The sequence below is a fragment of the Nannobrachium achirus genome (assembly GCF_963921795.1).
Source record: "Nannobrachium achirus genome assembly, chromosome: 13".
NCBI lineage: Eukaryota > Metazoa > Chordata > Actinopteri > Myctophiformes > Myctophidae > Nannobrachium > Nannobrachium achirus.
This window is the reverse complement of record NC_137833.1, coordinates 29,648,534-29,663,157: the sequence shown is the minus strand read 5'-3', so window position 1 is coordinate 29,663,157 and position 14,624 is coordinate 29,648,534. Positions and strand designations below refer to the sequence as shown.

The following is a 14,624-nucleotide window of genomic DNA, read 5'->3' as shown; positions in this document are numbered from 1 at the left end:
GTGGTCCGTGGCTAAAATGGCAAATGAATAATGGCTCTTGATATGAAAAGGGTTGAAAACTACTGCTATAAATAGATGATCAAATAATACCTTATACATGGTATGTTCGCTAGCACACCCACATATTTGAGTGATTGCACTTAACTCACTTACTGCCAATTAAAAATGCCCTCGAGTGGCATTAGTGCCAGCCCTCTCCATAGACTTCCATGTAATTTGTAGTGCACAGGTCATGCACACCCATGCACAGATCATGCACCATGTTTGTGCAGGCTGTTCACAGCTTTCAAACAAAAAAAAAAGATTGGAAATCCGTTCAGGCATTCTTGAGATAATAGCCATTATGTTTTACATGTTATGTAAACAAAGATGGCTGCCCTGTATAAAGATGGGGTTGTATGGGGGTGGAACATGCAAAATCGCGATTGAAATCATGTTTACTAGATTTAATGGGGTCCAAAAAGATTTTAAAAAAAAAAAAATTTTTTTTTTTTTTTTTTCTAAGTAAAAGTCGCCCAAAGTCGCTTGGCAGGGAAGCCCATAGTGAGAAAGTTGCTCTAAAAGTCGCCTGGCACTGTATGAGTTAAAATAGCAGGTGTGGTTGGCTAAAGTGGGTTTTGTTTAAAGATCTAAGGCGGCGGCACATGTTCGACACAGAAGTTTAGAGACCAATACTGAGCGAAACGGAACGTTTCTTGGTCTCCAAACGATCATGTTTTGTGGTAGAACCAGCCGCAGCAGTTGATTCTCCTGAAACAAGTTGAGATAAAGGAGATCAGCTAGCTAGAGCAAAAGAACCAGCCTGATTTATACTTGTTTAACAGTTGTTCTTAATATGATTTAGTACCATTACTCTTTATTTATATTCAGCATGTTATCTTTTTATTCCACGTGCTCAGTGTTTACTAGGGAGTGGGATCACTCTTTACCTGAAAATGTACATACTGTATGTTACGGTAGGTGGTCTGTTGCAGTTTGTGGGATGTTGGAGAAAGATTTTAGTAGTTGTGTAGCAGACAGAAACAGTCATAAAAGGTACAGATGGGCACAAGGGGTTCCCTGGGTGGGGCATGCATTTCCAACTTGCATTGTTCATGACTTGCATTGTTCCCGAGTAGGGTCTAGTCTTTTATAAATGGATCTAATGTTAATCATTATTTTGTTTTGTTTTGTTTGATGTAGTTTTTTTGGTCACAACAGAAGACAAGCAGAAAAAACTGCACATTCCCGTTAATTATTGTGCTGAACAGTGCGTTCAAGTTTCATTACCCAACATTTCCCGGGTTATTGTGTGTGTGAAATAGGTTCTCTCCCCCCATGGGGAGGGATCTCCATATTTGCATGCATGCCACAGGCACGCACTGCCATAATAGTAGAAATGTTGTTTTAACTTTAAGTGAACTCAAGCACCCTGTAGTGTAGTTGATATAAATAACATACTGCCCATTTAAAAGTGGTATATAATGGATTCAGTAGTAGAGGGTGTCAGTCCTACTATACCTTCTCACAGTAGCCTTTGACAACACAGCAGCAGAGGTGTCCACAGGGGTTTGTGTTGACCAGGGTATCAATATGCTCCCTGGACTTCAGGTCAGTGTAGAACTTCTTGCTGCGCTCTGATTTCTTCCTGCATGCAGACATTACAACCAATCAAAACTTATATCCAAACACAACCCAGGACCAGGGAAAATTAGATGATTGACATTTCAAGCAATGATCAAAACACATATTTGTTACACAAGGTTGTTACCTTTCAGAGTTTAGGTACATCAGCCTAGCCACGTTATAACAGATACGAGCCTCTAGCACGGTGCAGTTTTCATACGCCTGCCTACAGGAGGGAGGGAACGAGGAGAAAGAGTGAAAGATTAGATCTGGTATCCACAATCCTAACGGCACTAATGAAGTCAGTTTCTGTGATATATATCGAATCTACAAAATACAAATCTAGTGTTATAATGCAAAAGTCACACACACACACAAGAAAACACCCACCATCAAGCTTCTATCTTTGGGGGTTCAATTTCAATGGACATTAGGGCTGTCACGATTATGACATTTTACATGACGATTAATTCTCACTCAAATAATTGCGATTAGCGATTTAATTGTGTTTTTGTCGTTGACAATTATATTTCTGTTTGGCTTGTAGGCTTTGAAGTTGCACATGGCAGATATGACACATAACCTAAATATAGAAAGAAATTACTGGCATATTTGACAACTTTAAAAAAAAAATAAAAAAAAAACATTGATAGTGGAAATAGCCGATCCATAAGCTCACAACGCGTCGTGATGCGACGTGTTGTGAGTGAGCTTGTAGATCTGCTATTTCCACAATTTTTGACTTTTTAAAAAAAATATGAACATTTTTCAACATGGAAACGATTATGACGATTATGAAAAATATTCACGATTATGTCAAAAAATCACGATTAGACAATTATGTAATAATTGTGACAGCCTTAATGGACATATTTTGTCATATACTAGGAACATGGATATCTTTTGAGAGAATAGAGAGGGGAATCCTGGAGTGGAGATAAGATTTGCCATAATACTATTTGGCTGAGCAGGAAGTGAGCCACGAGCCCCTCCCATCCCAACACATGACTCCCATGATCCTGCTCATCTGGCTTCCATTAGGGACAATTACAACATATAGACCCACTGTTGTCTTGTCCCAGGCACAAGGCTCAGGTCAAGACAGAGCTTAGTACTGCTAATGTGCAACTTAATTATGAGGTGAGCACCAGTACGTTTGACAGTTTAACGCATGTAAAACATAAACCCAAGGAAAAGCTGTGTTACTGCTAATGTGCAACCTAATTACGATGTGAGTACCAGAGCGTTTGACAGAGTTGACGTATGCGAAACAAAAGAACACGGTAAAGCTGAAGATGCTGAAACAGCGCTTACTCAAAGTGTTGCTTTATGTCCTTCTCCTCTGCATATTTGGAGATTCCATTGACGAATAAAGTGCGTTTCACCTGAAGAAGATAGGAAAAAAGTTGGGAACATTCAGGCAGACAAAGATGAATTGTATCACTTTAATTACAATTTTTACTATTTATATATTTGTATTTTATTCTTTGCTTCAGAATTATAGGTTGAAACATCTATTTTTCCTAATTCCTTTCCCCATTTTATTTGAGTGCACTGACACATAAAAAGGGAAATATGGTTTTGAGATGGAATGCGTAGTGTAGTGTGCAAAGAAAGGATATGTGAGTGAGTGTATGTGCTAGGACAGTGGTTCTCAAAGTGGATTTCAGGACTCTCTAGGTTCCTTTATGGGGTCCAAATTGACCCTTACAAGGCTGTAACTTTGACAGTGTACGGGTCCATTTGGATCCATTTACAAGTACAAGTTAAGGGGAGACCTTCAAATGTCAAAGTTTGAGAACCACTGTGCTAGGAATCCAATCATCTACCATCACAACACAGCACTCGACATTATAAATGGCCCGCTGGCCCGTTTGTACTTTTTAGAGTGACAGGGCCACCAGAACTCATCAGGGACTTGCCCGTTGGGCCAGTGAATTTAATGCCTTGAAAATAAAACGAATAAAAAACGTTTATCTAATTTCACATCAGTATTCCTTGTGGTAGCCTACTGTTTTGTAACAATTTCGGTGAAATCGTCTCGTAATTACCGCTAAAATATAACGTTGCGTGATCCCGATCAAAGACGAGCAAAGTTGCCTTCTGCGTGCATTGTGCGTGTGTACATCAGCTGTTACACAAGGCAGAGCAGCCAGCTTGCTAATTAGAGATGGGACGTTCGTGAACGAATCGAGTCTTTTGAACGGCTCTTTGAAAAGAACGTAGCTATAGTAACTAGAATGAGCCAGTCTTTTGAACGGCTCTTTGAAAGGAACGGATCCCAGAGATCCGGCTCACTTCAAAGAGCCATAAATCCCATCTCAGCTGCTAACAACGTTAGCTTCTATAGATTGTTGACAGCGGAGCGGAGCTCTGTTCAGTATCCAATGTCACCGCGTGTCAGAATCAGAAAGTACAATAATTTGGGGAAAGGTCCAAAACTATACTGAGAGAAAGGAGTAACCTCGCATCACCAGGCTTTCTGCTAGAAAGGAGAGATTGACGCTGTCGCTGTGTGTGTCTAGTGAACGAGAGAGAGGGGGGCAGTCCTGTGTGTGTGTGTGTGTGTGTGTGTGTGTGTGTGTGTGTGTGTGTGTGTGTGTGTGTGTGTGCACACGCGCGGTGCGTGTGGAACGCATTCGGCAAATGTGTTTCTTTTATTCTGTTGTAGGTATTTAGAATCAACGTGTACTGTAGCCTATTGAGAATATGTATATCAAATGAGAAGATCATCTTCTCATTTGATGAGAATGGACTGAGTGTCTCAGTGTCAGAGATGGATGGATGAGGGACAGACAGCTTAGCATGTAACAGAAGAGTGGGAACTTTGATGTCAAATTTGGCAATTATTTTCCTAAATGTTGCATACATGATTAGAACATGATTGAACATTCCACAGTTAAGGTCTAATATTTCTATAATTGCTGTCCTATGCTTCTATCTTCTGTATAACTGACTATCTGGATCAGGAATGTATACACAGTTTGTAAATATGATGCAATTATGCCAGAATAAACCATTAGCCTTGGGTCAAGAATATCATAGATGTATTTTATTAAAAAATGTATATCGTCTATAAAATACAGCTTTGATAGCCTTGATCCTATGCTAATTAACCCCACATTAGGAGATCCTGGGAAGGCAGACAGACAGCTGTCAATCTGGGCTGGGGCCCTCACCAGTTAAACAGGCTACAGCTGGTGTTAAGAGTAGGCCTACATGTTATTGAATCAAATGAGTTGTTTTTATGGGGAATGATATTTTGAATGGCGAAAGGGACAGGATAGTACAGTTCACTCATATGTCCTATGTACTCCATTCATTAAAAAAAGACGCTAGTATCGAGGATGAAGGAGGACGCAAGTTTTGCGCACACACGCGTGTCAGGGCCAGTGATCATCAAAATCCACTGGCCCTGAGGGCCAGTAGTAAATTTCCCTTAATGTCTACCCCTGCAACACTTACCAGATCATCCTCTCTGTAGTGCATTTTGGAAGTGTGTCGTCTCATACTGTACACAGTCAGTAGAAGGTAGAGGAACGCAAAGGTTGTATGCAGCCACAGCAGTGTATTACTGGGAGAGAAAGACAAAAAGGGGTAAATCATTACTGTCAAGACCCATGAACTCAATATCATTTAGGAATTTTGTAACGATGAGTTTACTCACTTGGCATCTAAATTAGCTATAGTTGTTCGCCCGAAACTGTAGGCGTTGTTTTCTGTGGGAAAATATTAAAAACAAGAATATTTCACTAAATGGTGAGGTCGACCTTGTGACATTGCGCACTACGTAGATAGGAACGTGGAAGATACTGTTTACAGTTTAGGCAATTAGCAGACGCTCTTAATCCAGAGCGACTTTCTAAACTTTGCAGTTTAGCAACATTGCAGGAGGTGGCTGCCCATTAGGTGGAGAAAATGAAATGAATGCCTTTATAAAAAGGGCAGAGTGGCCTCATGTGATACACATAAGAGCAAAAGGCCTTCAAATGTAGTATTGGCTGTGCACTGGACCAGCATGATACCGATGAGACTATAAATACTAATTAATAGTAGTTTGTTGAAATCTGATTTAGACTATGAAATCTTTCACTTAAGGCACCTACATCATATGATTCTACTGAATAATTCAAAACAAATGGTACATTTAACACATCAGTTACATTTGAAACTTAGAAAAAGATTAATAAGATACAAAGGTCCAGGACCCGCACTGGCCAGAACAGAATTCTATTAGGATTTTTCATTTATCCAAGATGTCTTTAGGAAGTTAAGTGGCTGCCATAGCCCACAATTCACCAGCGCCTGTGTGCCACTTACCAAGTAGGTTTCCAGAGAAGTTGACAGGCAAGACGATACCAACAGACAGCACGCCCACCACCACCAGCAGGCCGATGATGTGGCGCTGAAAGGATAGGTAGTGGACCGCATCCTCGCCGCACTTCTCCCTGATCTCATCATCCCTACGGAGCGAAAACAACCAGTAAGATAGCAGCGAAACAATCATAACTCATGTATGTGCACAAACAGCTCACACGTGGAGTCCGTCAACAAAACGTGTGTCCTGTATACATTAGGCAGCTCTTACGTAGCTTGTGCAGCACAGCACTATATTTTAACATGTTACATGTTTTTCAGTATAATGTAATCTGTGGATTATGTGTTGATTTTGTAATGTGCTACAGTATGAACAGCACATATGCTACACCCTATACCAATGCCCAAGTTGACAAGACTTCAGTGGAAGTAAGTCATGTGACTTTGTTGTGATATCCTGATTAGATGAATTACTATATGTATATACAGTATACTCATGCCGGTCTACGTAATCAATCAATCAACAATCAAATTCTAACAGTTTGCCATTCAGTTTGTCTATAATATCAAAACTATGTGGTGTGACCAATTGTGAACATTCCCCAAATAGACTAAAATCCAATCAATGTATAGGATATGAATAGGTTGACTCACTTGATGCGGAAGATGGCAGTTAGCCAGGAGCAGAAGCCCTGAAAAAAAGAGGGACATTAGGTTTTGGAGCCGGTACAGTCCAACAGCTTTCAGACGGTATGCACATGAGAGGGACACCTTGTCCTATGTTAACCACATGAACCCCAGTTTCCCTATTCTGGGCTGAACGTTTGCTGAAAATAGCCTATCTACAACCTTACAAGGTGTCACAACTCAACACGTTGTGAGCTTTTTATGTTAACACATAGGGTGCCCAGGATTATTTTAATTGGAAAATGGAAACCCGCCATTTTACCTTGTTTTGAAGGTCCAGCGAAAAGGTAGTCAGAGTAAATGTAATCCGAGTATGTCCTGTTTATTTTCACGATAGTATTTTCTATCACTCAGACAAATAACAATCACGGGCATTAGTGCTTTTGTAACGGCCGGTAGAGAAGGCCGAACTTTAAACATGAACGTGATTTAAAAGTTAGATTAGGAGATAAATGCACTTTTGTGCAGCAGCATAACACTACAGTCAATGAGTGAGCCGGATTTCCTGGTCACGTGATACATTTTGGGAATTGGGGTGTTTCTCTTCACCGTGGTTGCCTGGTACAGTAGTTACAGATTACAACGTGTTGAACGTGTCGTGGGCACACAGAGACATCAAAGAGTTCGATGCATTGGCACGTTGTGGACCTCCTATGTCTTTGAGTTAAGCAAGTATGCTTGATTTCTGCTCTGTAAAGCGCTTTGATCTGCATGAAAGGTGCTATAGAAATAAAGTTTATTATTGTAGATCAGCTATTTTTTACAAAGATATTTGGTGTAGAGGGAAAGGGGAGGGGGCCCATAGACTCCTACTCCGGATCTGGGGCGCCTGTATCACAGGCGCTATTTTGTTGGAGGGCAAGCTTCCGCTTGCATCACAGAAACCGATGTTCGTGATCAAAATAAAATCTTGTTTGAAAAACTGCCTAATGATGATGTCACTGAATTGTGCACAAACAAACACATAAATTAAAAGTGATATCATCGATTGGGGGGAAAATATGATTAAGAAGAAGTGAAAATAGCCAATCTACAAGCTCAAAACGCGGCACAAAGCGACATGTTGTGTTGTGTGCTTGTAGATCTGCTATTTTCACTAGTTTGGGCCCCGGGCAAACGTTGAATTTCTCTTTTGGGTCTTGAGCTAAAAAGTTTGGGAACACTGCTCTACACTGTGACCTTCAATAACGTTTATAGGGTTCAAGGTTAATAGTAGAAACGGCAGGTCTACTTACTTCATCTCTCTGGTCAATGTCCACCGAGCTGGAGACCGAGGTGAGGCGCTCGTAGCGTTCAGGTTTATCTGAAGCCAGGTTGTTGGCTATGCTTTCACTGTGCAAAACAATAACAAAAGGATGAGTGTTGCCCAACGGCCCAGTGGCACAGACGGTGAAGGAGGGAAGTTAGTTTATATACGAGAGTAACACTGGGATTACCGGCATTTAATGGGAAGAGTGGAAAACTTGAACAATCACATAAACAAACTGAAATGGACTGAGGAGGAGATTCATCCCTCTTCATCCGGTGGTTGTCACAGGGTTTGGGGGAATTGTTAAGCCAGCCCAACCACAGGAACAAACCTGAACCTCCGCAGTAGGGCTGTCACGATATGACATTTTACATGACAATTAATTGTCACTCAAATAATTGCCGATTAACGATTTAATTGTGTTTTTGTCGTTGATAATTACATTTCTGTTTGGCTTTTAGGCTTTGAAGTTGTACATGGTAGATATGACACATAACCTAAATATACAAAGAAATGACTGACATATTTGACAACTTACTACTTAAAAAATAACTTTGATAGTGGAAATAGCCGATCTACAAGCTCACAACGCGTCGCGATGCGACGCGTTGTGAGCTTGTAGATCTGCTATTTCCACTATTTCGGACATTTTTCAACATTCACGATTATGATGATTATGACAAAATAATTGCGATAATGTCAAATAATCACGATTATGTAATAATTGTGACAGCCCTACTCCGCAGTCCCATTCCATGCAGTGGGCATAGCTAGGTTTACACACACACATTTACAGACAAACAAACTAGAAACTACACCGTCTCCATTAGGGCAGAAAGTGTGAAAGATAGTTAGGAAGCAAAGGTGAGACTGGGTGAGTTCTAGAGGAAAAGAACATTCACAGAGGAACACAACACAACAGGAACTCAGTGACCATGAAGAGAGAATCCCAAAAGGCCTTTATTCACGTCTGTTCAGCAGAGCCTCAGGATATGTATGGCTCTCGCTGACTAAATTTCAGATTAAGATGGGAACTTTGCCTGTGTTTAACATGAATCATAATTTTGTTCTATTGTGAGGAAGATCATGTGAAAATCAGACCTAACGCTTCCCAACGTGTTCCTGTTTTTCGAGAATTATTTGTACCGGGAAAGATCGCCAGAATGTTGTGATTCATCTCACATTCAAGAATTTGTTTTACTGCATTTCCCCTGAGAGGTCGTGTAGGATCATTGCAGTAGTAGATCTCATTGAGTGGGGCACGTGCTGCTGGATTTCATGCACATAAAAATTATAACGTCACTCTTGAGCTCTACAGTGCTACGTGATCTCAGATGGACTGAGTAGAGAGAGAGGGCCTACGGCTGTATTTCAACATCGGGGCCTTCCTCCTCCTCCTCCTCCTCCTCCTCCTCCACATTCCTCTGAGAGCTAGAGATTGTTTATCACATGTCTATCAGGCCAGATATATACACTTGTGCCCTGTCAGGGACTCAGGGCTCGTCTAGCACACACACAGCTACAGGTTCAGGTACGCGTTACCTCTCCCTGTAAGCATCCTGCCGCTGCAGCCGGCGAGGTGCGCTCACACAGAAGCAGCCCGTGCTTGACAAAAGAGGTCAACACACAGATTAGCATTTAGCACACACAGATCTGATTAGGACAGTGTGACAGAGACTGGGGCACTCAATGGCAGAAGTAGAACAGAGCGATAAGGAGTGAGAGAACAATTAAGGGGGCCTGGCATTGAGAAAAACGCCTGGAAGGACGAGAGAGAATGACGAAAAACAAACACTGCATCAAGAGTGAGGAACAAGTTAAAACCCACACAGCAGCCAGCTGGGCAGAACGGAGGAAGAGTTAGATCATTTGAAAGGTAGAAGGGAAGAGGGGGAGAAAAGGCGGTGAGGGTACGACATGGGGAAAGGAACATACTATTCCCGATCATCCAGGCGGCTGTAGCGCTGATCCGTTCTTCTGGTTTAGACAGAAAAACAAGATTATGACAGTCAGGGTTTGGTTAAAAGGAGGAACAGATACTTGCTTGATGCTGAGACATCCCTGTCAATATAGAGAAGCACCTTAACATTTGGGTAAGGGTTCAGACAGTTTAAGAACGGTTATAGAGGTCATTCAAAGTGTATTTCAAAGCAGTGACTGTTCAATTATATCCTCTAGTGCACTGGTTCTCAAAGAGGAGGTCCCCGGCTAAATTAGTTTATATAGCATCAAATCCATTTAACTACAAAATAAACGATTTACAAGCTCAGTGTGTCACGATGCAACGCGTTGTGAGTTCGTAGATCAGCATTTTTTTGGGGATGTTGCACAATGTCTTTACAAATAATGTAAAATATTATCAATATGGGGTCCTTGACATGAAATGTTGAACCAATGCTCTAGTCTAACATACATATACAAAAATCAGACATAATAAACCAGGTTCAATAGATGTGTTGATCCTCGATCATCATTTGTCTTGTCATGTGTGGGGATTCATGATATAATTACACACACATTAATACAGGTAGTCAAAACGTAATACGGCATGCAAGAACCTAGACTTAGCAATGCCACTCAGCCATCCAAGAATTACAAGACCGTTAAAAAGACAGACAATGACTCCAAGTCAGCACTTTTTAATAGTGTCATGCGGCCTCTGCCTCAATTTCTGTCTGTTCCGAAAGTAAGTCATTCTGCCCCCCCCCCCCCCCCCCCCGCGCGCGCGCCACCGCCACAACCGAATGCACTGCTTTCTACTCTCACATCCAGCTGCACAAATAGTGAAGCAGCAACCGCAGACAAACACATGAAGGAGATGTAGGTGATGGAGCACGGGTGACGTAGTATATAGGTCACGGTCAGGCAGAAAGCTTGTATCTCCAAGTTTCAAATATGTATGTTTTTTGGTGAATTAAAGCCCTACTTCAGCATACAAAAGTGTCAAACTAAAGTAGTGAAAATCTTCTATTTTCACTATTTTAAATCATTTTTAAAATAATAACAAAAAAAGGAAGGTTTTGGACATACAAGGTTTCCACCCGACAATGACGATATTCTGAGTTAGTGAGGCCCGAAGTGGCATCTTCTGATCTCCATTTCTCAGTGGCCATTATTCATTTTCATTCAAAGATGTTTTATTTATATCAGGGACCGTGCACAAAATGCATTAATCTCAACTTCAAGTGAAAGAGAAAAGACACTTTGTACTAGATTTATCTACAAGCCAATTCTCCTCTTTCCCTGGGCTACAACTTCTAAATAAATTTGGTGGGGTTTTTTTTTCCTTCTTTTTTTCATCTTATAACAGCATTGGAACTACAATCTGTGTGTTTTGGATACGGTAGCTTAGCTTGGCAAAAGAAAAGACACTATAGAGAAAGTCATGCAATTAATTATTGGTTGACTTGTTCACAGCTAAGCAAAGTAAGCATGTGATATTGTCGGGAGAGTAACGGAAATTGCTGACACAGACCATCCTGTCTGTGGTAACACAATACCAAACACACATCTGTCTGCTCTTCTGTCTATATACTGTATACTAGTGCTGTCACAATTATAACATTTTACATGACGATTAATTAATTGTCAATCAAATAATTGCAATCAAATAATTGCTCACAACGCGTTGTGAACTCGTTCTCAGAACATGCCCAGGAGCAACCTCTCTGCCTATAAGGACCTCTATGTCATGTATGGATGAAACTGCCTGTGGAGACGCAGGAGTCTTATCTGGGTGCAAAGGAACTCCTTGCTGTGATATAACACACCTCTCTTGGCCAATCGTGTGTGTGTGTGTGTGTGTGTGTGTGTGTGTGTGTGTGTGTGTGTGTGTGTGTGTCTGTGTGTGTGTGTGTGTACTCGTTTTTGTGACATACTCACAAGCATAGTAGAATTGGAAAAAATAGACAAAGTGAGGACATTTGCCGGTCCTCACAAAGTTTAGGGTTAGTGTTAGGGGTTAGGTTTAGGGTTAGGGTTAAGGGTTAAGTTTAGGGATAGAGGTTAGGGTAAGGCCACAGGACTTGCATAAAAATGAATGGAAGTCTATGTAATGTCCTCAGTACGTCACAAAAACGAGAGTGTGTGTGTGTGTGTGTGTGTGTGTGTGTGTGTGTGTGTGTGTGTGTGTGTGTGTGTGTGTGTGTGTGTGTGTGTGTGTGTGTGTGTGTTGTATCCTGGGATTTTAACAGTCCTGATGTTTTGTTTGTCTTCTATTCAACTTATAACATCCCTGATTAAGTTGTAACAGTAATACTAAATGTATAGTACTTAATGCAATGCCAGATTTTTACCTGTCATCATTTTGCACCAACGCAAGACGTCCATAGTCCCAAGCACATTTTCGCAAGAAGGAGAACAAAAACAGAAGCACCTAGAATGGGATAGAATAAACACATGTCAAAACAACTCATGCCATCACACACTACATAGCTGACATCTGTGATGGTACTGAACATTGTGTACAGATACAGTGCATACTGTCGCATCATATTGACAGAATTGTGCTCATCATCTGGAAAACACTAAAGACAACAGGCTTTAGTTATGACTAGGTTATCTCCACCTCCTGCTCTGACCATTAGCTAGTATGACTAAAAGGTACCGTAATTTTATTAGATGTTTTAATTAAAGTGTTAAACGGCTCTATATCCCCATAGTAAGCAATGCTATAGACTCTATAGAATAGCTTACTATGGGGATATATTGTGCTAGTATAGAATGCTTGTAAGTGTAACGGGTCTCCCCGTCACCAGCTGTTTAGTAAACAGAAAATACTTTTTCCAGTGGGGATCATTTCATCCAATCACAAGACAGACCTCAAATAGAATAATGGTTGTACAAGTTAAATTGGAAGTTATAAAATAAATAAAAGAGCAGCGGACATAGTTGAAATTGGGATACTGAATTGAAGCTGATAATGTGTTAACCACGTCAACCCTATCATCCGTATTCTGAGGTGAACATTCAGCGAAGCCAGACTAGCAGAATGCTTTTAATACTATATTGGCTATTTTCACCCAAGATAATTTGGCTTAGAGGGGGAAAAAAATCACACCTGTGTGAACTGAGCGGTGGTTTTACCCCCCCCCCCCCTTCCCCCCTGTGTGTGTGTGTGTGTGTGTGTGTGTGTGTGTGTGTGTGTGTGTGTGTGTGTGTGTGTGTGTGTGTGTGCGTGCGTGCGTGTGTGTGCCTGGCCTGGCCTGAAAACAGCGCCCCTCCCTTAACATGTGTGGTCAGAAAAGGTACTACACCACAGGCTTGAGGCTACATACAGACAGACCCACCCACCCACATACAAACAAACATACCTACACACACGGCCACGCTATGGAGACGGTGTGACCACCGCTCAAAAAGGAGTGGGCCTAGTACAAACCAGTGGGGGACCCAACCTATTCTGGGGGGATACATTCGGTAAACAAATACAACAGATGTCCCCATGTCATTGCAATTTCTTTTGGGTCAGGCCCTTTTTAAGCTTAGATTGACTGGCCTTCAGTAAGTATCAGCAGCTTTTCCGATCATAGTTATCGGAACAACTCTAAACAAAAAGGGCGGATCTTCAAGCTATGTTTTTGCTATTTTCGGTGACCTTTCTCGTACAAAGAAAGAAGTATAGATCCATGAGGGCGGACTCGGTCAGTGAAGTACTATATACTGTAGGGTGGTGGTTATGGAGACTCACCAAGAAACACATAAAGTCCAGGGCAAGGACAGTGGGCACTCCTCCAAAAGGCAGACCCTGGAGCACAGTGCTGCGGATTCGGGCAGAGTAGCAATAGTCCTTGGTGCTGTTGGAAACGTCCGCTTGTATCGCCAAAATGCCCATCTTGAAAATCAACCCTTTGTCAACACTCAGTGAAGCATATTGAGTATCTGAAAAGGGGGGAAAGTATGTAATTTAATAATAATAATAATAATAATAACAGCTTACAAAAGACATTACACACTTTAAAAAGCAATCAAAGCCAACAGAAAAAAACAAATAAAGGAAAAGCTTTTTTCTTTATGGCAACCCCTTGCAGCTGTGCTGCACCCTTACACCCAATCAGAGAAAGGTGGTTTAGACCACTTCATCGTAAAACTTAAAGTAATCCGTTAGTTGAGATCATTATCTGCTGCCCCTCATCTTCTGTTATTACTGTAAAAAAGCATTATTCAATCTGTTCTGTTGTATTGTTCCTCATGTTTTTTCACTATATTGCCCATCCATGCCTAACAGAAACAAACCTTTGAGTACTACCCGTATTGCTTCCAAGATTATCAGACTTCTCACACCCACACTTTCTGATATGAACAATAAAGCCATCACACGCTTAGCTTTCTTACAATAACAAATGACACAGACAGATCGCTACTTCGAACTCCTGTCACCTGGGCGAAGACACAGAACTTTGAAGAGGGAAAAGGTTAGTTTTAGCAGGACTTTTGTCCCCTCAGCTAATGCGGCATTAAACAAACTGCCCTGTCGATAGGATGGTTTTCTGTGTATAGTGGCACTGGGGATCTCATGTATTGTCTTGGTGTTGTGTGATATGTTGTTTTGTACAATATGCTTATATGTTGTTGTTTTTTTGTTGTTTTTTGAGCAGACTGTAAAGACAAATATCCAAAGGCTTTGGGGACAAAGATTATGATCTTGTTTGTGACCAAAGTGGTGGAGGGATGGACCAAATAAGTAAATAACTCTAAATAACAAAAATAAAAGCTATTCTGTAAATGTGTTATTAGTTTGCTATGAAACGTTGGCATGTTGTGCCTA

The 14,624-nt window shown here is 41.1% G+C and overlaps 1 protein-coding gene across 2 annotated transcripts in view; it reads right to left on the bottom strand.

The window, feature by feature from the left end:
- Positions 1-14,624, bottom strand: part of LOC308297597 (CSC1-like protein 2) — a 35,787-nt gene that overhangs the window by 14,627 nt on the left and 6,536 nt on the right. Inside the window, exons 2-12 of one of the 2 annotated variants that reach the window (XM_080741095.1) lie at positions 13,548-13,738; positions 12,154-12,233; positions 9,794-9,835; positions 7,845-7,941; positions 6,577-6,614; positions 5,926-6,068; positions 5,273-5,324; positions 5,071-5,179; positions 2,920-2,990; positions 1,751-1,831; positions 1,501-1,627 (exon numbers count right to left, since the gene is read on the bottom strand). In XM_080741095.1, coding sequence (XP_080597221.1) covers positions 1,501-1,627; positions 1,751-1,831; positions 2,920-2,990; positions 5,071-5,179; positions 5,273-5,324; positions 5,926-6,068; positions 6,577-6,614; positions 7,845-7,941; positions 9,794-9,835; positions 12,154-12,233; positions 13,548-13,691 — 984 coding nt within the window. In that variant the 5' untranslated portion in view covers positions 13,692-13,738. The remainder of the gene's footprint in view (positions 1-1,500; positions 1,628-1,750; positions 1,832-2,919; positions 2,991-5,070; positions 5,180-5,272; positions 5,325-5,925; positions 6,069-6,576; positions 6,615-7,844; positions 7,942-9,793; positions 9,836-12,153; positions 12,234-13,547; positions 13,739-14,624) is intronic. The other variant, XM_080741096.1, reaches the window with a different exon arrangement.